This window comes from Mus caroli, chromosome 2 (genome assembly GCF_900094665.2).
Source record: "Mus caroli chromosome 2, CAROLI_EIJ_v1.1, whole genome shotgun sequence".
Taxonomy (NCBI): domain Eukaryota; kingdom Metazoa; phylum Chordata; class Mammalia; order Rodentia; family Muridae; genus Mus; species Mus caroli.
This window is the reverse complement of record NC_034571.1, coordinates 146,291,021-146,315,815: the sequence shown is the minus strand read 5'-3', so window position 1 is coordinate 146,315,815 and position 24,795 is coordinate 146,291,021. Positions and strand designations below refer to the sequence as shown.

At 46.4% G+C, this 24,795-nt stretch overlaps 2 protein-coding genes across 3 annotated transcripts in view; both read left to right on the top strand.

Annotated features, from left to right (window-relative positions):
- Nucleotides 1-12,048, top strand: part of Snta1 (syntrophin alpha 1) — a 34,052-nt gene extending 22,004 nt beyond the window's left edge. The window contains exons 3-8 of the mRNA XM_021152927.2: nucleotides 4,146-4,350; nucleotides 7,212-7,419; nucleotides 7,522-7,652; nucleotides 10,150-10,346; nucleotides 11,162-11,349; nucleotides 11,448-12,048. Of these exons, the coding sequence (XP_021008586.1) occupies nucleotides 4,146-4,350; nucleotides 7,212-7,419; nucleotides 7,522-7,652; nucleotides 10,150-10,346; nucleotides 11,162-11,349; nucleotides 11,448-11,540 (1,022 nt within the window). The 3' untranslated portion in view covers nucleotides 11,541-12,048. The remainder of the gene's footprint in view (nucleotides 1-4,145; nucleotides 4,351-7,211; nucleotides 7,420-7,521; nucleotides 7,653-10,149; nucleotides 10,347-11,161; nucleotides 11,350-11,447) is intronic.
- Nucleotides 12,049-15,486: 3,438 nt separating this feature from the next.
- Nucleotides 15,487-24,795, top strand: part of Cdk5rap1 (CDK5 regulatory subunit associated protein 1) — a 34,853-nt gene continuing 25,544 nt past the window's right edge. The window contains exons 1-5 of one of the 2 annotated variants that reach the window (XM_021156629.2): nucleotides 15,487-15,641; nucleotides 17,403-17,722; nucleotides 19,410-19,513; nucleotides 20,081-20,115; nucleotides 22,436-22,536. In XM_021156629.2, coding sequence (XP_021012288.1) covers nucleotides 17,422-17,722; nucleotides 19,410-19,513; nucleotides 20,081-20,115; nucleotides 22,436-22,536 — 541 coding nt within the window. In that variant the 5' untranslated portion in view covers nucleotides 15,487-15,641; nucleotides 17,403-17,421. The other variant, XM_029474196.1, reaches the window with a different exon arrangement.

Sequence of the window (24,795 nt, the reverse complement as noted above, 5' to 3'; positions counted from 1 at the left end):
GCCTGCCTCTGCCTCCCGAGTGCTGGGATTAAAGGCATGTGCCACCACCATCCGGCTAATTTTTAAATTTTTAATTTTTTTTGACAGTGACTCTGTTTTTTTCTTTGCTTTTTTGAGACAGGGTTTCTTTGGGTAGCCCTGGCTGTTCTGGAACTCACTCTGTAAACCAGGCTGGCCTCGAACTCAGAAATCTGCCTGCCTGAATTATTTTTTTAAATAATTTATTTATTTATTTTATGTGCATTGGTGTTTTACCTATATGTATGTCTGTGTGAGGGTGTCAGATTCGGGAGTTGCAGAGAGCTGTGATCTTTATGTATGTGCTGGCCAATACCTGGGACCTCTGGAAGAGCAACCACTGTCCTTAACCACTGAGCCATCTTTCCAGACCAACTGAGGTCTTTTTTTTTTTTTTTTTCTTCAGTATTTCTCTGTGTAGCCCTGACTGTCCTGGAACTCACTCTGTAGACCAGGCTGGCCCAGAACTCAGAAATCTGCCTGCCTCTGCCTCCCAAGTGCTGGGATTAAAGGCATGCACCACCACTGCCTGGCTTTTTTTTTTTTTTTTTTTTTTTTAAAGACAGGGTTTCTCTATGCAGTCTTGGCTGTCCTGGAACTTGCTCTGTAGACCAGGCTGGCCTCGAACTCACAGGGATCCCATTGTTTCTGCCTCCTAAATGATGGAACTCCATAACTGCTTAGCTTAAAGTTAATTTAAAAAAAAAAGTTTAATTTATTTACTACGTATACAGTGTTCTGCTGGCATATATGCCTGCAGACCAGAAGAGGACACCAGATCCCATTACAGATGGTTGTGAACCACCATGTGGTTGCCGGGAATTGAACTCAGGACCTCTGGAAGAGCAGACAGTGCTCTTATACACTGAGCCATCTCTCCAGCCAGAACTTAAAATTTTTAACTTAACTGAAATTAAAATTAATTTTAAGGGACTGGAGAGATGGCTTTTCCAGAGATCCCAAGTTCAATTCCCAGCATCCACTTGGTGGCTCACAACCATCTGTAAGGTCATCTGATGCCCTCTTCTGGCCTGTGTGCAGATGTAGATGCAGCAGAGCACTCATATATTCAATAAATAAACTAAAAAAATTTTTTTAAAATTCTGTTTAGGGTCTGGGGAGATGGTTCAAGGGTTAAGAGCACTTGCTGTTTTTGTACAGGGGCTGGGTTCGGATCCCAGCACTCAGATGGATCTCGGTAATACTGCCTGTCTTACCAGCTCAGGGTTCGGATCCCAGCACTCAGATCAGATGGATCTCGGTAATACTGCCTGTCTTACCAGCTCCGGGGATCTGGCTACCTCTTCTGGTGTGTGTGGCTATCTGCATCTAGGTGTGCTCATCCACATAGAATAAACAAATAAATCTTTTAAACCATTCTGCTGGTTTGTACTAGTCTCATTTCGTATACTCATTGCTCTGTGTGGCCACTGGTGACCCTATTGTACAGAGCACAGGCCACACATTTCTACCATCAGAGAAGGTCCATTATACCTGCTCAGTGATACAGGGGGGACCTGCCAGGGTACCCTGGGTATGTATACTGCTTAAGCCACTAACTGCCCAAGTAAGAAAGACCCATAAATTATTGTGCCTTAAAGGTAATACCATTGGCTTGACATGACCACACATGCCTCAGCTCCAATTTGGGGGAGCGGTCAGCCTGGGCTACTTACTGAGTTCTAAGTCAGCCTGGGTCAATTCTAAGAGACCTTGTTTCAAAAAGGCCATCAGCAGGGCTGGACAGGGGGCTCAGTGGTTAAGAGCACCTATGGTTCTTGCAGAGAATCTGGGTTTGATTCCCAGCACCTACATGGCACTCAGTGTCATCCTCTGACCTCTGAGGACACCAGGGACTCATATGATTATCGACATTCACTCAAGCAAAACTTTATATACATTAAATAAATAAATAAATCTAAAAAGAAAATTTATAAAGGCCAGCAATGTAATAGAAGTTTCTTTTAGGCCGGGTGTGGTGGCGCACAATTTGGGAGGCAGAGGTAGGCAGATTTCTGGTCAGCCTGGTCTACAAATTGAGTTCCCGGACAGCCAGGCTATACAGAGAAAAACCCAAAAAAACAAAAAACAAAAAACAAAAAAACCCCAAAAAACCCCAAAAAAGGAGTTTCTTTTTTTCCTTTCTCTCCCTCCTTTCCTCCCTCCCTCCCTTTCTCCTCCCTCCATTCTTCCTTTCCTTTCTTCCTCCTTCTTTCCATTTTCCTCATTTTCATCTTCCTGTTTTTTCTTTTCTTTTCTTTTTAGCAGAGTATTACTCTGTAGCCCAGGCTGGCCTGTAACTTACTCTATAGCATTCAATTCTTGGCAGTCCTCCTGCCTCAGGTACTGGGATTACAGGTGTGATCACTGTGCCCAACTCTCTCTCTCTATCTCGTTCTCCCTCTTTTCTTCCTTCCTTCTTTTTTTGTGGTTCCAAGGATTGAACTCAGGGGTTTGAACACGCAAGGCAAGTATTCTGCTGAAGTCACACCTCCCTCTGTGCATTCTCCTCCTCCTCCCCCTCTCCTCTTTTCTTTGGTGTTGGATGGAGCCCAGTACCTGTGTATGCTAGGCAAGCTGTGTGGGCTTGTGTGGCCCAGACTAGTCTCAAGTTCCTGATTTCCCTTTTTCTATCTCTCAAATGCTTGGTTTATTTACAGTCATATGATACACATCTGGCCTGTTTTGTTTTGTATTGTTTAAATTTGAGCAGGGTCTGGCCAAATCACCCAGGCTGGCTTCAAACCTTGGATGCTTCTCCCTCAGCCTTCCTTATAGCTAGGATTACAGGCTCTGGTATCACCATATCTAGTAGATGTTTTGCTGCAAAAAATTATTTTTAAAAGTTTAAGTATTTATTTGTGTGTGTGTGTATGCATGTTGTGCTCGATGGCTCAAGCTCAAATGTTTTGTCTAGGTAAGTAATTCTGAGATAATTGCATCTGTTTATGTCCAGTTGGACTGGACTGCACTATCTAATTTTTAAAAATTATTTTTATTTTATTATTTTATGTGTTGGGATATTTTTACTTGCATATATCTCTTTGTATCATGTGCTTGAATGACCCACTGAGGTCAGAAGAAGCCATTGGATTCTTTGGAACTGCAGTTAGAGACAGTTGTGAGCTGCCATGCTGGTACAGGGAATAGAACCTGGGTCCTCTGGATGAGCAGCAAGTACCCTTAATGGCTAGGCCTTCTTTCCAGCCTCCTGCTATCTCTATTTTAATTGGATTTCCTTGGCTCATGCCCTCATGTTGTAGATGGTACCCTATCAGTCTGGCTTCCGGGCAGTGAAAGGGAAGCAGAGGGGAGAAAGGAAAGGATACCCCTTCCCTTAGCAGTAGAAGCCTGCTATTCACAGACGTTATTCTTCTCTTGTGCTATTGGCCAGATTTACTAACATGGCTATTTATAAATGCAAAGGACCCTGGGAAATGAAGTCTTTAAAGGACTATTATTGTATTGGAGGATAATAATGAACACTACCATAGTGAACTATCTCATTCAGTGTCTTCTGGCAGATAAGAAGTACGGAGAGGTAGAGGCAAGCGCCAGGACAGCGGCTAGCAGCCAGACATCCTGATTTCCATCTTGGTGCTCTGAGCCTGTCTTGCTACAGCTACTGTTCTCTCTCCCCCATCCCTGCTTCTTTCCTCTCCATCCCTCTCTCCCTTTTTTCTTCTCTCTCCTCCATTTCTCTGTTTTCTGTCCCTTCCCCTGCCCTCTCTTATCTCACTCTGTAGCCCAGGTTGGGATTGCAGGCATATGCTACCATTGTCTCTGTGGTCTGGTTTTTTTTTTTTTTTTTTTTTTTTGGACAGGCCGCCTGAAAATCCCAAACTTTTTGATTCTTTGCAGAACTTAATCACTTGGCCACACCTTGCTGCAAAGGAAGCTGGACAGTGTGGTCTTTGTTCTCGGTAGTCACGTGTCCATAAACCAGGTTAAAAGAGAACATGGGTACTTGTGTGTGTCCAATATTTTCCACCCCTCGCCAAAGACTTTAGCTTAGAAATGTATAATAGTAGTCATAAATTAAGCTCTTAATTAGCTAGTGACAACTGTGATACGTACGGCATGGGGTTCATGCCACAATGGTAACAGGTGACCTCTCTCCTGACCAGTTAAGTACATGAAGGAGGTCTCACCATATTTCAAGAATTCTGCTGGAGGGACCTCCGTTGGCTGGGACTCACCTCCTGCCTCGCCTCTTCAGCGGCAGCCTTCTTCCCCTGGCCCCCAACCCCGGAACCTCAGTGAGGCCAAACACGTATCTTTGAAGATGGCGTATATCTCAAGGAGGTGCACCCCCACTGACCCAGAGCCCAGGTGAGGCTGGAATGGGGGGGGGATACTCAGATAATACAAACAAAAGATATCTGTGATGTATATAAGTGATGAACATGATGGCAGCATCCATGCTGGCGTGTAACAGGCACTTAACAACTGGATCACGTGGATGCATGAGTGAGTTTATGGAGTGATGGTATGCATTGCTTGTTTCTTCCTCCTCTTCCTCCTCCTTCTTTTTCTTCTTCCTTTTTGAGACAGGGTTTCTCTCTGTGTCCTTGGCTGTCCTGGAACTCAATCTGTAGACCAGGAAGATCCACCTGCCTCTCAAGTGCTGGGATTAAAGGCATGTTCCACCACTGCCTGGTTGCTTGGTCTAGGGAGTAGTCCTGGCTTCTTTTTGATAGTTATTATTATTTTTTTTAAAGGAATGGTCTCTAGTAGATGAAGCTATTCTCAATTTTGCTGCTTAGCCTAGGAAGACCTTGAATTTCTGGTCCTTCTGCTCTCACTTAGCAATTGATGGGAACATCACATCTGGTATTTTGAATTTTATACTTTTGCTGGGAGAAATAGACTATGTGTAGGGAGGGGTGGATTTGGTGGATCCTGTCTTTGGAGATTATCATCTAGGAAAGGTTTAACTTTTTTTTTTTAAATTAGGTATTTATTTCATTTACATTTCCAATGCTATCCCAAAAATCCCCCACACGCTCCCCCATCCACTCCCCCAACCACCCACTCCCACTTCTTGGCCCTGGCATTCTCCCTGTACTGAGGCATATAAAGTTTGCACGACCAATGGGCCTCTCTTTCCACTGATGGCTGACTAGGCCATCTTCTGATACATATGCAGCTAGAGACACGAGCTCCGGGGGGTACTGGCTAGTTCATATTGTTGTTCCACCTATAGGGTTGCAGAAACCTTTAGCTCCTTGGTTACTTTCTCTAGCTCCTCCATTGGGGGCCCTGTGATCCATCCAATAGCTGACTGTGAGCATCCACTTCCGTGTTTGATAGGCCCCGGCATAGTCAGGTTTAACTTTCATGTCTAGAGACTTCTCTGTATACTTCATTGGTTAGAATTTGGTCACATGATAAGCATACCTGCAAGGGAAGCCATGAATTCAAGTACTTTGCTTTCTAGTTCAGCAGTAGAGGAAGGCAGGGGTTAAAGGTGGATAGCCTAGTTGTTGGGAGCCAGCCTCTGTTTTCTGTCCTACTCCATGTAGTACAGAAATCCAAAGGGAGTGAATCTTTAATGTAACCTAAAACATTTTGGAAACCCTTTCCAGCACCACTGTTGCTACCCCCCTGGAACTCTCCCATCATACTTTCTGGCATGGACTTTCTCTTTTCTCTCTACTCAATTTCTCTTGTTTTCCAACTTTTTTTTTTCTTTTTGAGACAGGGTTTCATATAGTCTAGATAGTTCAGTGTCTTAGTCAGGGTTTCTATTCCTGCACAAATACCATGACCAAGAAGCAAGTTGGGGAGGAAAGGGTTTAATTCAGCTTACACTTTCACATCGCAGTTCATCACCAAAGGAAGTCAGGACTAGAACTCAAGCAGGTCAGGAAGCAGGAGCTGATGCAGAGGTATAGAGGATGTTACTTACTGGCTTGCTTCCCTGGCTTGCTCAGCTTGGTTTCTTTTTTTTTTTGTTTTTTTTGTTTTTGTTTTTCGAGACAGGGTTTCTCTGTGTAGCCCTGGCTGTCCTGGAACTCACTTTGTAGACCAGGCTGGCCTCGAACTCAGAAATTTGCCTGCCTCTGCCTCCCAAGTGCTGGGATTAAAGGCGTGCGCCACCACCGCCCGGCTCAGCTTGGTTTCTTATAGAACCCAGGACCACCAGCCCAGGGATGGCACCACCCACAATGGGCCCTCCCACCCTTGATCACTAATTGAGAAAATGTCTTACAGCTGGATCTCATGGAGGCATTTCCTCAAGGGAGGCTCCTTTTTCTGTGACAACTCCAGCTTGAGTCAAGTTGACACACAAAACCAGCCAGTACACTCAGTTATTAAATCTATCTATCTATCTATTTATCTATCTATCTATCTATCTATCTATCTATCTATCTATCTATCTATCTATCTATCTATCTATCTATTCAGTCTGTCTGTCCGTCTGTCTCTCTGTCTCTCCCTGTGTGTGTGAGCACTGGTGCACATGTGTGGTGATCAGAGGACAACTTCCAGGCATCAGTTCTCTTCTACCATGTGGATCTCAGGAATCAGGAATTGTTAGGCTTAGCTGCACGTGCCTTTACCCATTGAGTCATCTTGACTGCCCTAGTGATAACTTTGAACTTCGAATCCTTCTGCCTCAGCCTCCCAAGTGTGGGCATTGCAGATGTGAGCCACCAGACCTGGCTTTTTGGGGGTTAGGGGTGGGGGTAGAGTCTCTTTAGTGTGTTCTTGCCTGCCTTAGCTCTATAGTGCTTTGATTACTTGATACTTGTAAACCACTTGGCCTATGTCTTTATTATAAGTAAACTTTGTATCTTAAGATTTTAAATGTATTTCCCCTATTAGTAGACGAATTAGATTCTAGGCAACAGGGATGACTGGAAAACTATCTCAGCAGGAACCTTTCATAGAAACCAGGAGAAAAGATCTCTATACCATAATTGCAGCCGCTAGCACATGTTTGAGTGGGTGTATAGAAATTTGTGTGTGTGTGTGTATGTGTGTGTGTGTTGTAGCTTCTTGTCTCTAGATCCTGCCAGGATCTAACACCTTTGGCTGAGACTCTAGCACCAAACTCAGTCCTTATCTCTCATGGATGCCCGGTGTGGTTTCCTCCAGTTTGGCAGTGGGTGGGTTTGTTGGGTCACATGCCTAGGCTGGATAGCTGACCAGTGACATGCCTGACTTGGATCCCACTTTGCCTTCAGGTACCTGGAGATCTGTGCAGCGGACGGCCAGGACGCTGTCTTCTTGAGGGCCAAGGATGAGGCCAGCGCAAGGTCATGGGCGGGCGCCATCCAAGCGCAGATCGGCACATTCATACCTTGGGTCAAAGATGAGCTCCAGGCTCTGCTGACAGCCACAGGTACAGCTGGGAGCCAGGACATCAAGCAGATTGGCTGGCTGACAGAACAGGTGCTTGCTGGGTCCCACTTCCGGTACCCCTTATCACTCCATTTCCTCCTGGCCCGGGGACTCCTTTCCCTTCCACTCTCCTCATTACCATTTTGCTTGCAGTTGCCCAGCGGGGGAACGGCACCAACCCTGGCCCTGCTGACTGAGAAGGAGCTGCTCTTCTACTGCTCTCTCCCTCAGAGCCGAGAGGCCCTGAGCAGGCCGACCCGCACTGCCCCGCTCATTGCCACCAGGTACCGAGGAGCAGGGGAACTGTGTTGCTCGCAGGCTTGGGAAGGTGGTATTCCAGATAGGCCCCAGAAGCCCCAAACCTTAGCCCTGTTCTGCCTCCAGTTATTCCCCAGGTGATCTGAGGCTCATTCCACTCCTTCTCGGCCACACTTTCCTCATTTATAAAGTTGAGGCTCAGAGCAGACAAATGGAAAGTGACAATTGTCACTTAGTTACTGACACCTACATCTGATACTGCATGGTTCAGGGGACAATTACTACCTCTGAGAGAATCCAGAGTTGGGAGACAGACACCGAAGAGCCGTTACATTGAAGGTTATAGGAGATACTTTACTGTCTGACTTGGCCAAGGGAGATGTAAGGAGGAGGTGACATTTGCAATGGACCGTGATGAGTGAGGAGTGTGCCTTTTGAGGAGGGGTGGTAGAACATCTTTGGAGTGGTCAGAGGTATAGAGGTATGAAGTGCTAGAACATGTCCATGTACATATGTATGTATATATACATATATGGTAAGCACACACATATGTTTGTGTGTATACACACACATATATTTCTGTGCATATACATACATACAAACATACATATAATTTTTGTGAGGCAGAGTCTAAGTATCCCTGGATAGTCTGGAACTTGTAACACAGACCAAATTGGCCTTGAACTTGTAGAGATCTGCATGCCTCTGCCTCTAGCTGCTGGGATTAAAGGCATGTGTTGTCACTGCCACTTCATACTATGTTTTTGAGACAGAGTCTCAGACGGGCGTGGTGGCGCACGCCTTTAATCACGGCACTTGGGAGGCAGAGGCAGGCAGATTTCTGAGTTTGAGGCCAGCCTGGTCTACAGAGTGAGTTCCAGGACAGCCAGGACTACACAGATAAACTCTGTCTCGAAAAAAACCAAAACGACGACAAGAAAAAAACCCAGAGTCTCTCATTGAACTCAGAGCTTGAAGTTTTGACTAGACTGACAGGCTAAGGGTCAGCGTCCCTGTCTCTGCTTTCCATAGCACTGGGACTGTGAACGGCTGCTGCCATACCTGGCTTTACATGGATGCCAGGGACCCAGACTCAGGCCTCATGCTAGGGCAGCAGTCACTTTTCCCACTGAGCCGTTCTTCAGCCCCAGCACTATCTTAACACGTGTGGCAAGCTGTGCCAGAGGGGCTAAGCTGGGAGTCAGGAGACCGGGGCTGTGATGTAGAGGAAGCTCTGCGATTGCCACAGAGAACATTCACTGGGAAGGGAAGGGCAGAAGCTGGGAGGCTGCCATAGCTTTGGGAAGGCCTGCGGCTGAGGGGAGCAGGTGGGTGGGGACACAGATGGAGAACTGTGGCATTTGCAGTGGAAATCGCATGGGTGGGAGCTCACAGGCTCAGTGCTTGCCAGATGGGCAGGAGGCCGTGGGTGAGTAGGAGGTTCTGAGTGCGTGTGTGTGCGCGCGCATGCGCTGCTGGGGGCAGCGAGAATGGAGTTGGGGTGTCTGTAGAGGAGGTTCCAGAGATGCTGAGTCATGTCCAGAGCAAATGTGGGAAACATAGGGAATGTGGCTCAGAAGTCTGGGGGCTGGATGGTCTGAGGCTCAGGGCTGGAATGTGGGAGCTTCAGTTAACACTCGCAAGGGAAACTAAGAGTGGGTGGAGTGAGGAACAGAGAGGCTCAGAGCCAGAACTTAGAGGTTTGGTGGCCAGAGAGGGACAGTGAGCTGCCCAAGGCCACACAGCAAGTGAGAATCAAGCTGCAGGGTCTGGGGCCCTTGTTACCATGGTTACCATGATTGCCTAGCCTGGTTTCTGTGCCAGCTGACAAGTAATAGGTTTTAGATTGTCTGTCTAATCTAGTGACTTGTTAATTAAGACAGGTATTTATTAAACACCTACTGTGTGCCCATAGTTTAAATTACTGGGAATATAGTGTTATATAAAATAGACAAGAACTTTTACCCTAGTCTAGCTCTTGAAAAGGTCAGCCAAAAGCCTACCAAAACTAATAAGTAAAATGTATCATTTTGGCTGGGCCAAATTATATACATACACATATAATTTCAGCTGGGTGTGGGTCACATGCCTGTAATCCCAGTACTCAGTGGGTAGGAGCTGAAGAATCAAGCCTGATCTACATATAGCAAGTTCCAGGCTAGCCAAGGTGATAGAGTGAAACCCCATCCAAATAACAAAAGCATTCAGAGTGTACAATTTCTGCAACCCTGGTGAAAAGTAAGCTGGTAGTGACAAAGAGCTCCTTTAGACAGAGTAGGGGATATATGAACAGCGATCTACAGGAAGTGGGATTGAGCCAAGTGCGAGGGAGAGCGTGAGTATTCAGTCAGAGAAAGCACATGTGTGGAGGACATGACTAAGGCTGAAATAAGCGTCAGGGGAAGATGGAGGAGATGAACCCCCGCAACTCCTGTCCCTTGTAAGATGCTGAAGGATGCAGGTCATTGCCTCGGCCCCACCCTGCTCCAAGGCCTCATGCTTGGCCCTCTGCTCTGCACACAGGCTGGTGCACTCAGGCCCCTCCAAGGGCTCAGTGCCCTATGATGCAGAACTCTCCTTTGCCCTGCGCACGGGTACACGGCACGGTGTGGACACTCACCTGTTCAGTGTGGAGTCGCCGCAAGAGCTGGCAGCCTGGACCCGACAGTTGGTGGATGGCTGTCATCGGGCTGCTGAAGGCGTACAAGAAGTGTCTACAGGTGTGCCAGGTGGAGCCTCTTGTGCCTAGAGGCGTTCAGTTCAAGTTTCTTCTTTTATGGTGCTTCTAGAGGGAGGTTGGGCTTTTCCAGGGGCCCCTGTCTGGCGTATGCAGATGCTCTGGGAGGAAGGGAGACATTTCTTCCTGGTGTCTTTTCTTATGTTATTCCTGTGATTCTGCTGGCGAGGATTCGAGGTGGTACACACCTTTAATTCCAGCACTTGGGGAGGCAGAGACAGGTAGATCTCTGTGGGTTTGAAGCCAGCCTGATCCATATAGCAAGTTCCAAGCCAGCCAGGGCTACACAGTGAGATCCTGTCTTGGGGGTGAGGCTGTAGGTAAGATAGGGCACCTGTTAGATTGAATTTCAGGTAAACCGTGAATACTTTCTTATGTCAATCTAAATTATCCAGTTTATATAAAATTTAAATTTAGCCTGCTAATCTTGCACCTTTATGGGGTAAACATGGTGTCCATCACAGAATTTAACTCCCATTTATTTTATTGTGCTGAGAATTGAACCCAAGTCCTTGTACATGATAGCTACATACTCTTCTACTGAGCCACACCCCAGTCCAAGCTTCCCTAACACAGGTGGCTTTGCTGGAAACGAAGCAAGATGCAGCAGTGGGTCCTCGAAGGCCCACCTTCTGTATTTTAGGATAGGGTGGCTGGGCCAGTAGTTGTTCGGTGTCATGACAGAGGGAGCCTCCCATCCATGGAGGAACGGCAGGCAGGTTCTGGAGCTGCTTTAGGAGTTGAGTGGGCTTTGTGATCACTGAGGTGCCAGGGTCTGTGTTCACTGCTCTCCTGCAGCCTGCACATGGAATGGCCGTCCCTGCAGCCTGTCTGTGCACATTGACAAGGGCTTCACCCTGTGGGCAGCTGAGCCTGGAGCAGCCCGAGCCGTGCTGCTCCGACAGCCCTTCGAGAAACTTCAGATGTCATCAGATGACGGCACGAGTCTCCTTTTCCTGGACTTTGGGGGTGCTGAAGGAGAGATCGTAAGTGGAGGACCACCTCTGCATCCTGGGGGTGGGGATGCTCTTCTGGAGGCCAGTCTGGACAGAATTCCTGACCCTTCTCTCTGTCCACTCTGCAGCAGCTGGACCTGCACTCGTGTCCCAAAACGATGGTCTTTATCATCCACTCTTTCCTGTCCGCCAAGGTCACCCGCTTGGGGCTCTTGGCCTAGAAGCTGTCAGATGCACCAGCCCTGAAGAGGATCGTTCATCTTGTGGCCTGACCTGTCCTTCTGCTGACTGCCTGCTCGTCTGTGGGCTGAGGGAAGGGAGAGGAGGGGAACTAGGGCCTCAGAGACCAGCCTGAGGAAGCAGAACTCAGACCTGGGACAGCGAGTCTGGCTTGTGATGGGCAGCCTTCCTACTGCTCACCTCCACCAGTGCCTTTCCAAGAGAGATATTTTGTGTACACAGAAGCCATTCCGAGCCTGGGACCTGACCCTGTGTGGATCCCGTCCCCAGCCAACAGCAGAGCTGCCAGGCCTCCTGGAGGCCCTAAGCCACCCTGAGATCTCTGCAGCCGGAGTCTTCTGGGTCAGTGGCAAGAGGAAGAAGAGGAGCCTTTCTGTTCACTTCCCCTTGAGCCCCGTGGGGCATCTGGGTTTTCTCCTCCTCCTCCTCTCTCCTCTCCTTCATCTTGAATAATAAACAGCCTGTGAGCACATAGGCAGCCTGGCACCATGTCTGTGGTTTGTGTCTTTACACTGGGACTCTGAGGTGGCTCTGTAGTCCCAGAGGAACCAGAACAAGGTGTGAGACCCCTTTCCTGGAGAACTGGGTCTTCAAGTGAGTACTGGCTTTATCTGTGCTCTGTGGTAAGTGACCCTACAATCTAGCAGATCATCCTGTCTTCCATTCTGTGGGTCAGAAATTTGAGAGTGGCTGAGTTGGATTGTTTCCTGTCTGAGGTCTCTTATGAAATTCCAGCCAATGAGGAAACTGTCCCATAAAGTTACTTAATTAGCTTGGTTAGAAATTAGGCACTAGGAAATGGGGAGATGTGGTTAAGTAGAGATTTTCCAGTCTTCCTTACCCATCTATCTCACCTATATATCCACCAACCAATTGCTCACCCAGAAGCATCTAGGATACATCTGTTGTAGTCCCCGGTGATGTGGCAGAGAGCAACGTTGAGAGGTCTTTATCCTCAGCAGGAAGAAATCCATCAAAATCCCCTGCAATCAAAAGTGTGATTCCAATTGGTCAGACACAGGGAGTTAGCAGAGGGGACAGTGGGACCAGGCTCCCTTACCTGGTTTCATTTCTGTCAGGAGGAGACACTGGAATGGATGCAGTGGAGGGGGACATGCTTCAGTCAGCTTCTCCTGAGATTCCTGTGACACCAGTGACCCCCACCCTGGACAAACCCAGTCCAGTCTCTATGCCTGCAACAGCAGACATTTCCTTTCATGAGCCTGGGCTGTGCATTGACAGTTTTACGACTGGGCTGGGCAGGGTGCTTTTGTTCTGGGCTGTTGGTTGGGCTTCTTAGGGTGTGCTTGCCCCGTGGGTAGGTCTGTGGAATGCAAAGAACAGTCAATGACATGGGCCATTCAGGTCCTCTGCCTGACAGTGGTGAAGAGAACATACAGTCACAGTGGGGTGGAGGGGGAAGGAGTGCTCACGGTGGCCACTTTCACCAAGTAGCAGAATTAGATGAAAGATGATCGTGGCAGGTAGAACATTCAGGTCTTAGAGCCGGCAGAACACGGCGTCCCCAAACTTCTGGAATCAGAGGAGTTTGTTTCTTTTTCTAACCTTCACCAGTCCCTCAATCCCACACTAGCCCGGGAACGCACAGTGGACTACTGCCACAGCCCCAGATCCTTCGGCCCCACTCCTTATCCATGTCTTCCCCACACTGCAATGTATTCACCACACAGTTGCCACCCTACAGGCAAGGAGACTGGAGTCAGCAGTCACTACTTGGCTATGGTTATTCAACTGTCAGCCAGCACAGCCCCAGAGGGAACCCAGCCAGTCTGAGGCTGAGTGAGTCAGTGCTAAGAATAGGGCTTTGGGATCAGAGTGAACTGCGGCTGGTCCCGAGGACTGCTGTATGAGCCTTTGCACATGACCACTTCACCCTCGCATTTGTAAAATGAGTGAGTCTTTTCAAAAACTTGTTTTTTTTTTTCAAGATAGGGTTTTCTTTCTCTTTCTCTGTTTTGCTGTTCTGAAACGTTTTCTGTAGACTAGGCTGGCCTCGAACTTATAGAGATCCACCAACCTCTGCCTCCTGAGTGCTGGGATTAAAGGTGTGTGCCACTGTGCCCAGCTTGGGCTCTTTTAAATAAGGTAACCATGAGGTTCTACCTTTATGACCTAGTCACTTTGTGAAGACCCTACCTCCTATGTCCACTTTCTTGAAGGTTATGGTATGGAGGGGACACGCTCATTGAGACTGTCTCTGAAACAGGAGAATGAGGTCCAAAATGCCTTACCCAGAGAATGCAGAGGTAATGTATTACAGAAACTGTTGGAGGGCTGGAGAGATAGCTGAGCAGTTTTTGGAGGATTGTACTAGAGTTTGATTCTGGGCCCACATTAGGTGGTTCACAACTGCCTGTAACTTCAGCTTCATTTGGAAGTGTCCTACAGACTGAGCCAACTCTAGCTTCTGGCTTTCCACACAGAAGTACTTCCAGCTTCTTGCCCAGATACATAAACACATAAATGAAAGCAAAGCAAAGCAAAACAAAACAAAACAAAACAAAACAAAACAAAACAAAACAAAACAACAAAAGCCCCTTGGCAAAGAGGAAGGCTGGGAATGCCCCCCACTCCTTCCCTCCAAATCCAATCTCTTGGTGAGAGTCATGACAGGAAGAGGCCAGGAGGGGGCGCCTCTTTGCTACTCATTCTATGCTTGTAGATTTTTGAACTGTCCACCTGCAGTTTGTGCTTCAACCAAATGTTTTACACTTAAATGTCTTACACTTTAAAACTAGGATTTATGGCGAAGCTTGGAAAAACACTTATGCTACATAGGGTGGTTCTGACCTCAGGGCTCCGATCTGGCTGAATCCTGTCCTCAGCGTTTTCCTGAGTGTAGGGACTATGGGTTAGGTCTGCGGGAGAAGAGGTATGTTTGGCTAGAGTCAGGATCCCCAGGGAAGGGAGAATGGCTGAGAGGGCCAGGGCAGGAATGTGACAGGAGTAGGGTTAGGAGGTAGTGAGGAACAATTAGGCTGTTCAGGGCCATCTGGGAGATCCAGGAAAGGCGAGGCCGTTCAGAGCTAGCCACAGAAACCACTGTTTAGCTTCTTTTCTATTTCTTTTTACATTTATTCTATCCCATCTGTCTGTCTGTCCATCCATCTATCCATCAACTACGGAATTTTACCATGTAGCTCTTTCTGGCTTCGAATTAGCCTGCCTCTGCCTCCTGAGAAAACGAAAGTGTGCTACAGCGTCCGGAGAAGTGTGTGTGTGTGTGTGTGTGTGTGTGTGTGTGTGTGTGTGAGTGAGACGTCGCATGTCCCATGGCCTATCTGTGAAGTTCAGAGGGCTTGCCAGTTCTCCCTTCACCTTGTGGGTTCTGGGGATTAGACCCCAGGTCGTCAAACAGCAAGTGTCCTACACGCTGAGTCATCTCACCAGCCCCATGGTGGCCCTTTTCTTAAAGGGTCTGGTGAGGAGAGGGAAGGAAAGTACATATGGCAGGAGGGAGCTAACGGGTGACAGGCTTGAGGAGAAGTCAGAGCTCCTATTTTCCGGGGGGCAGAACACCCCTAAGAATCCCTTACTCTGTTGGGGCAAAGGCAGATACAGACTCTGAGACTGCTCACCTGTTTTTTTTTTCTATTAAGAAAAAGATTTATTTATTTGTTTTATGCATAATAGTACAGTGTCGCGGTCTTCAGACACACCAGAAGAGGGCATCCATTGGATCTCTTTACAGATGGTTGTGAGCCACCATGTGGTTGCTGGGAATTGAACTCCAGACCTCTGGAAGAGCACTCAGTGCTCTTAACCGCTGAACCATCTCTCCAGCCCGCCTACCTGGTTTTAAGCTTTATTTATTTTATTTTTTTTGGGGGGGGGAGGGGGTATTAGCATTTAAAGAAGTAGTAGGTCTCAAGTCTTTATTTTTCAAAGCCAGGGTCCTGGGACTCGAGGCCGGCAGGAAACACTTCCGTTAGAACACCGCGGGCGAAGTCACGGCGGAACAGAAGTTTCACGCCTAGGCGCGCAGCGGAGGACTCCTGAGAAGGGAACCCACGCAGATCGACAGTTTCCGGTTTCGGACGTGGACCTTGCAGTTGTGGGAGGTGAGAGGCTTGAGATGGAGTTTAGTGTCCTGCGGGTGACCTGCGGTGGCGCAGGGCGGGCTCGCACCGTCCAGGAAAAGCCAGAAGCGCTAGGAGAAGGTATCACTGGGCAGTGTTAGGCCTTGAGTAGGACCGCTGCGAGTGTAGCTCAGCCCCGCTGCCGGCTCCTGTGTGTCCTTGGCCAAGTCACAGCGTCCTTCCAAGCCCTAGTGTTTGTTTGCCCTGTGAAGCAGATATGGGGTCTGATAGGCCTCGGAGGGGGGCTACGGGGCTCACGAAGTGCCGCCGCAACGCCTAGCACTCACACGCTTGGATGTGGTAGGTGGTTCCGCGTTGTGCTGTGTAAAAACTTGAAGCTTTTGAACCTTCCACCAGGTTCATCAGAAAGGACCGTTCCCCACCCCAACACTCAGACATGAAGGCGCGCCCAGAACCCGGCCAAGATCCATGCTTTGAAATGAAGTATGGGCTGCTAGTGAATGGTTGTGAGCCACCACGTGGTTGCTGGGAATTGAACTCAGGCTCTGGAAGAACAGTCAGTGCTCTAAGTATATTTTGGAAGATAGTGGCTCTAAGGGGTTACTTAGAGCACCCCCACCCCCAATCTAGGTTTTTAATGTGTGATTCTTATAACATCTGGCAAGGGGTAAGGTCCTATTGTACTTTTTTTTTTTTTTCCAAAATGGATGTGACATTTGTAGTCCAGAGGTGGGAATTTGACTTGTAAAAACGTGGTCACACAACAATTAAAGGGCAGAGGTAGATGATTTGAAAGTTCACATACCATAATATGCATAAAAAATGTGAAAAAAATTAAAACTCAAACCAAAAGTCTCCTCTCCGACAAGAGAGTAGGTTAGTGTGTGTGTGTGTGTGTTTTTTTTTTAATTACATTTTATTTATTTGGTTTTTGTTCCTGTGCTCATGCACATGAATGTGCCATACATAGTGTGTGTGTAGAGATAGAAGAATCTATGGCAAAGAATTCTTTCTCTCTACTGTGTGGCTCTCAGGGAGTCAGGCTTGGTGGCAGGTGCCTTCATCCACTAAGCCATGGCACTGGGCCGCCTTTATTTATTTTCACCTGTAAATTAGAGATATGATATGTTTTAAGAACCCTCACTGTTGTCCAGGCAGTCCTGGAACTTTTGGGCTCAAATGATCTTCCTGCCTTAGCCTCCCAGGTTACTGGGAATATAGGTTTACCATGCTTAGATTAAGGTAAACTATCATAAAACGTACCTTAAGGGAGGTGGTGGTGCACACCTTAAATCTCAGCACTCAGGAGGCAGAGACAGGCTGATCTCTGAATTTCATGCTAGCCTGGTCTACAGTGCAAGTTCTAGGACAGTCAGCTATACAGAGAAACCCTGTCAAAACAAAATAAAACAAAACAGTACCTTGGAACTGGGTTGTGATTCTGGCATTTGGAAGACTGAGGTGAGAGCAATGAGAAAAGTTGGAGGTCAGTATGGACTTCATAAGAAGATCTCAAAAAACAAACAAACAAACAAACAAACAGCAACCAACCAACCAACCAACCAACCACCTAACCTCACAATCTGCCCAGCCTGGACTACGTAGGAAGTTGAGTTCCAGGCCAGCCCAGAACAATCCTGAGATTTAAGTCTCAACACCTCTTATGAGCCCTGCTCCCCCCCCCCCCCAAAAAGCATTTTTTCTGTTTTATCGAGGAGGAGTGTCCAGAGCAGTCCTGTATGGAGTGTGCTGTAAATACTGGTGTGTTTCATTCCTTTGCAGATTTGGGGCTGCAGGTGCCATGCATCCTTTACAGTGTGTCCTCCAAGCACAGAGGTTGTCAGCACCGTTCACCTCCATGTGCTGGGTGTTGCTTAAGACCTGCAGAGCACAAAGCAGTGTGTCCAGCACTCCCTGTCCCAGTCCAGAGGGGAAGAGCTCAGAAGCTCAGAAGGATTTCAGCTCCAGGCTAGCCACTGGACCGACTTTTCAGCATTTTTTAAGAAGTGCTTCAGTTCCTCAAGAGAAACCATCTTCTCCAGAGGTGGAGGACCCACCTCCCTATCTCTCAGGGGATGAACTTCTAGGAAGGCAGAGAAAAGGTTGGCTTTATTTTTTTCCCTTTGGCTTCCTTGCTCCCCTGCAGCCTCTGTAGCCTGATTGCTCTTGGCTTTAGGAAGTTGATAGTGTGGGTAGGTTGATTAATATAAAACCATCAGAGCCCACGAAGTAGCATTACTCTAAAGAAACTGAAGGGCTGGGCTGGGGGCGAGTTGTGTGGTGGGGTGGTTGCCTAGCATCTGTGATGCTCTGAGCTCCATCCACAGCATCCTCATCTCCTCAGGAAAACACTCAAAGCTGTGCACACGTGAATTGTAGTCCACTCACTGGTTACGTATGGAGATACTGCAATCCCCGTTTTAATTATAATTTTTAGGATTGCATTTAAATTACATCATTTATTGTCAGTGTGCAGCAGCTGTGGAGGTCAGGGCATAACTTGTGTTGTCTCCTTCCACCATGTGAGTTGAGAGGTTAAAATCAGGCTTGGTGGCAGAGGCCTTATCCACTGAGTCATCTTGCCCAAGCCTATTCCCTGTTTTTTGAAGCTGGGTCTTGTGTAGCCTAGGTTAGTCTGGAACTCAACCCTCTTGCCTCAGCCTCCTAACTGATGGAATCACTGATGTCTGCCACCTCTTCTGATTTAGAATTTTTTTCCTTTGGGCACGATGACTCAGAAGGTAAAGTTGCTTGCTCTTAAGTGTGATGACTTGAGTTTGATCCCTGGGACCCACATGGTAGGAGAGAGCTGACTGCCACAGTTGTCCTTTGACCTCCGAACTGGTGCCATGGCATGTGTGCCTACTATCTTCCAAAATATATATGAAGAAAATTGGCTAGGTATGTGGCACCCACCTTTGATCTCAGCACTTGGCAGGCAGAGCAGTGGGGTCTCTGTGAGTTCAAGGCGAGCCTGGTCTACAAAATGAGTTCCAGGTTAGCCAAAGCTATCTAGTTGAGACTCCGCCAGAACAAAACAAAAACCCCGATGTTTTCTGTTTCATTTTTTGTTTTGCTTTTTGAGAAATAATATGTCTCTTTAGCCCAGGTTGTCCTGGAGCTTACTGTGTAGCTCAGGCTGGCTTCATATCCATGGTTCTCCTGCCTTGGCCTCCTATGTGTTGGCTTTATGGGTATGACCCACTATGCCTGGCTTCCACTTGGAATTATAGTCTGCTGGTGGTAATGGGGTTGTAACTAGAAATATGATTTGAAAGAGCCTACTGAAGTGTGAAATTCATGTTTTCGAACTTTGTGTAAATTTGTATTTTTACTTCATAATGTGACCATGTCATTTTCATTTTTAATCTGTGGTGTGTACCCTCTGGCCAGTGCTGCTGCTTCCAGAGGCTAGAGAACCCTTTGTTTAGAGGGAGGACTGTATGTAATACAGGGACTTGAATTTAGGTTTTCCTTAGATGAATAAAAAGGGTCATTAGCCCTTACTGTTTTAGTTGCTTCTATAGGCCTATTTCCTTGATTCTAAAGGGGCACACTTCCCTTATATTTCCGATACTATGCACATAATAGGCGTGTGTATGTGATATGGTACTTTCTTGTTCTGAAAGGCTGTTACTAATTTCTGGCAGTTGATGGTGTTTTAGGGTTGAGGCAACATTGGACTTTGTGGATAATCAGTTGCTTTGGGTGTTTCTGAGGGCTTTGGTTGGGAGGCCCAAGACATGTGGCCCTCTGCCTACCTTGGAATCAGCCTGCCTTTCGTTGCAGTCTACCTTGAGACCTATGGCTGTCAGATGAACGTGAACGACACAGAGATAGCCTGGTCCATTTTACAGAAGAGTGGCTACCTTCGGACGAGCAACCTCCAAGAGGTACTTGAATTCCTTGCTTCCCTGTTTCCTGGGCTTGGGCTCCTCTGCTTTGGTGCAGGTTCTTAGATGCAGTGAATCTCAGGAAGAGGTTGCTGTCTGCTGAGTTAGTTCCTTTGAGTGACGTGTTAATTTCTCTTAGTGACGTGTACCACAGGACAGGCATATTCTAGTTCAGCTGTTTTGAGTTCTCGTGATGGTGTTCATCCTCAGGAAAGGAGTTATCAAACTTGTTGTGATTACATGTGGCTGTAATCCTAGCCTTGGGAAGTGGAGGCAGGAGGATGTAGAATTTGAGAAAGATTGCTTGTGGAGAGTGGAGGTAAGGCTTAAGAAGTTAATGCATAATGGATAAAGAACTTTCATTGGGAAGTTCTCAAAGGAGACAGTGGGAGTGGTTACAGTATAGCATTCAAGTGTTCTTGTTATAGCCCTATAGCCTTAAAAATGGTTAAAATGATAGGATTTATTTTATCATAATAATAGAAAAAAAGCAGGTGGACTGCATGGTAGTGATTCTGCAAGGCTCTTCTCAAAGTTTCTAAGTTTCTTTTTCTTGCTCTCTACTAGGCTGATGTGATCCTTCTTGTCACGTGTTCTATCAGGTACAAATTTGTTCTTAAAAGTTTTATTTATTTATTATTTATATGAGTACACTGTAGCTGTCTTCAGAAACACCAGAAGAGGTCATCAGATTCCATTACAGATGGTTGTGAGCCACCATGTGGTTGCTGGGAATTGAACTCAGGACCTCTGGAAGAGCAGACAGTGCTCTTAACCACTGAGCCATCTCTCTAGCCCCTACACATTTGTTCTTTCCATAAGAAGTGAATATATTGTGTATAATCATGCCAAGGAGGCTTGCTTATGGCGATATACCAATGGCTGCAGGTCAGTGAGAGTTAAGATTTTTTTCCTATATTAGAGATAGTCCTGATATAACTGGATGACATTTGCTGAGCATGACCTGTGTGTTGGATTCCATGTGAACAGTATACATGGATGTATTAATTTAATTCTCACAATAGCTATGTGTGAGGTTGTTTCTCTTACAAAACCCATGCTATCTGGGCATAGTAGTACACACTACAATCCCAGCACTGCAGAAGTTGAGGAGGAGGAGTGTGAGTTCTGGACTACACAGTGAGATCTGCCTAAAAAGTGAAGAATAGCTACAAAAATGCCCAAACCAAGATCTATACATTATAGAGTTTTTAAACCAAAAGTGCTGAGCTCCTACATTTCCTGATGTTTTCTGGCTCCTAATGGCATATTCTTGTAATGTATGTACCTGATTTGATGTGTAGCCAGATGGTTGGGAAATAGAATTCTGAAAAGAGATAAGTGGCATCTTCATAGGTGGCTAGGAAGTACTTGGTCATAAGTTCATCAAAAGTGATAGACTGTAGAGGTGGCTCAGCAGTTAAGTGCACTGACTGCTCTTCAGTTTCTAGCACCCACATGGCAGCTCACAGTTATCTTCAGTTCCAGTTCCAGGGCATCTGTGTAGCATGTAGTTTTTGCCACCCTGCTTTAAGCTCCTGGCAGACTGTGCTACCAGCCTTGTTCATGTTCCCTCAGATCTGTGGATGAAACACACACACACACACACACACACACACAAACTTATTTTGAACCTGCCTTATTGTCTCAGTTGCTGTGCACTTCTAATCTCCCTCCTGGGGAATCGGGCTATGGTTACTCAGCTTGAGATCCCACATGATGACTGGTCACCTTTTCTCCCTCCAAAGCATGGTGACATCTCCCTTTTCTTCCTGCATCTCTTAGCTTCCTGTGAGGACCTGGAATCCCATCTCTTTCCTTCTGCCCAGCACTTGGTCCCTGGCATCTTTATTGATCAAGAGCCAGTTGGGGAATAGGACCTCAGCACCCCCTACAGATCTGATCCCTCTACAGGCACTAGGCACACAGCTGTTGGGTACACAAACATACATGTAGGCAAAACACCCATATGCATACCAAATTAAAGAAATGAGTTTAAAAACAAGCAAACACACCCTCTTCTGTTTGTTGTTGTTCAGGCCTGTTACTATTAGTGTTTCCACAGCTGCCTTTAACATTGACTCATTGATCTGACGTGTTTCTTATGGGGCCTCTGTTGATTGATGCTGAGCTGGTTGTTAGGAGAGATTCAGAAATGAACCTTCCATAAAGCCAGGCTTTTTTTTTTTTTTTTTTTTTTTCTTAAAGATTTATTTATTATTATATGTAAGTACACTGTAGCTGTCTTCAGACACTCCAGAAGAGGGCGCCAGATCTTGTTACGGATGGTTGTTAGCCACCATGTGGTTGCTGGGATTTGAACTCTGGACCTTTGGAAGAGCGGTCGGGTGCTCTTACCCACTGAGCCATCTCACCAGCCCAAGCCAGGCTTTAAGAGCTTGGTCTGATACTGGGACTAAGGCAAATCTATAAGTAGCCCACTAACATCTGACAGAAAATACGAAGTAAACATCAAACAAGCCAGGGTGGTAGCCAATTCCAGTAGCTGGGAGATCAAGGAAGATGGTTTGAGGACAGTTTAGGCTACACAATGAGGTTTAGGTGGGCTTGGGCTACCGAATGTTTGAAACAACAAAAGCAGATTTTCAAGTTCAGGAGAAGCAGAGTTAAGATGGAGTGTACCTAAAGGGAGGAGACTCTCAGAAGAGTTGGGGAAGGGTTTGTGAAGAACGTGGTTTTTGAGTTTTGTTTAAGGCTAGTCTGGATTTCTACAAGTATTGGGAGGATATCATCAGGGTAAAAGAATGATAGCAAGTGGTGCTTTTCCAGTTTGTTTCCCTGAGTTAAAGGTAGATACCTGTGAAAGGGTTCAGATGGCTTTCATTTTTCTTTCCGTTGTCCTGTTCTATTTTGCTCTGCAGTTTATTTTTGGCTCATTTTCACCACTTTGGATCTTTGCAGGGAGAAGGCTGAGCAGACCATCTGGAACCGTTTACATCAGCTGAAAGTCCTGAAGACAAAGCGACCACGCTCTCGAGTACCTCTGAGGATTGGGATTCTAGGTATCCAGTTATTTTCAGATTATTCCATTTTGAGACTTCTGTTACTTGAGTGACAGAAGCCATCTAGGAGGGGCCAAGACTAACAAGTGACTTTTCTGGAGATGGCCCACCATTTTGGATGGCCTGTGACAGGTGAGCTCTAAGAATGTAGGGTCCGTAGAGACTTCGTCCCAGGATTACTTCTTGCTGCTGATATGCCTTTCCTGTCACTGTTACATAGCCTAGTGATTCCTGGACATCAGCTTACCCTATTGGGCAGATCAACATGAATTTACACTCTCATGTAGTAATGCTGTGTAGACAAATTGATGATTTTATAATTCTTAAATTTATTTTGAGCCCTTTAAAAGCTGCAAATAGCGCTCTGTAAACCTTCATATGTCATAGGCTAATTGTTCTAGGATAAGAAAATAGGCTTGGTACAGATTTGTGATCAAGGAAATCATTCTTGGTCAGGTCCAAGGATGAAGCCACAGGCCATGTGATAAAGCAAGGCCATGTGAAACTGTTGCTTTGAACTTATAATGAACTTACAGAATGAAACACTGCTTTGAACTTACTATTGACATCCTTCTGTAACTCCCTTTTGTGTAACATTTTATCTATGAGGTAATTTTGTAAAGAACTTTTGTCTAAGAAGGTCTACAAAGGCCAGAGAGAAGAAATAAAGTGTGGCATCTGGGCCTCTGCCCCATCCACCAAATATATATATTTGTATATATATCTGAATGTATGCAGAATATGTCAATATGTGTATGTATCTGACTATATATATGTACATACATATACATGTAGGTATATGTGTATTATGTAAGTATGCATGAACACTTGTGGAATTGTTGAGGCAGGTGGTTGGGCCTGGTCAAAGTGTGTGTGTCTGTCTGTGTCTACATGTGTGTTTGAATCCTTCCTTTCTTTCTCCTCTTTTTTCTCTGGTTCATAAAGTGTTGACAAACACCAAGCCTCTCATCTGATCAGTGAGGAGCCCATGAGTTGAAGAGCAAAGAACCCAAATAGTTAGATTTTTCTTTCTTAATCTCTTGCTGCTACTAGCAGGAGATAATTGCCAGAAGCCAGAGGCTTTTGGCCTTAGAATAGCAAAGAGTTAAAAAAGAGAATTGCCAAAGATAAAGCAGACTTAGCCTTGATGGTCACTTACTCCATACTCCTTCCATGTCTTCCTCAGGAAACTGGGTGCTGGGACAGGCCAGTGGCAATAGAGTTTTCCCTTTGGAGCAGTAGTTCTCAACCTTCCTAATGCTGTGACCCTTTAATAGAATTCTTCATGTTGTGGTGACCCCCCAACCATAAAATTATTTTCATTGCTACTTCATAAGTATAAATTTGCTACTGTTATGAATCACAATATAAGTATCTAATACACAGGATAGCTGATGTGTGACCCTTGTGAAAGCTGCAGGGGTCTTGACTCACAGGTTGAGAACCAGTGCTTTAGAGGCCTGGATCTCAGGGTGTAAACTAACCTTAATTACCCTGGGCTTCTCTTTTACTTGATGTTAGGGTTGCAAGATTAAATGAGATGAAGCTCCTGAAAGAGCTTATGTAGTATTTGGAAGTGATAGATGCTCAGATGGCGATGAGCTTCCTAGACTGAGAGGCTTCCTGGAGCCTGATGTGGTATGTATACGCAAGATACATACATATAGGAGGAGGAGGACACAGGAGTCTGGAGGACAGCATGAGTTTCCAGTGTCATGATCTTTGATGTGAAATACTGAACATGCCCAAGTGAAAATCCAGGTCTGTCCTGACCAATATGGTAGCTGGGAGTCACATTTAAAATAGAAGTTGGAAAATCACTTCTTCCTTCAGCTTCCTAGCAGCCACACCTGACCAGGGCCAGCAGCGTGTACAGCACCTGCAGGCACTTCCATTTAGCATATTCCTTCTCCATGTTAGAAAGCTCTGTTGGACAGTCCTGGTCTGCCTGGTCTGGGTGGCCAAGAAACAGTTCAGAAATAAATGCTTGGGTCGGCAAGGCGGCTCACGGGGGAAAGCACTGCCATCAAGCCTGATGACAGGAGTTTGATTCTGGAAACTCATATGGTAGAGGGAGAGAACCAACTTTGTCTTCTGTGTACTGGAATACACACACACCACACACACATACACACCACACACACACACATACACACACACATACACACACACAAACACACACCACACACACACACACCACACACATACACACATACACACACACACACACACCACACACACCACACACACACACATACA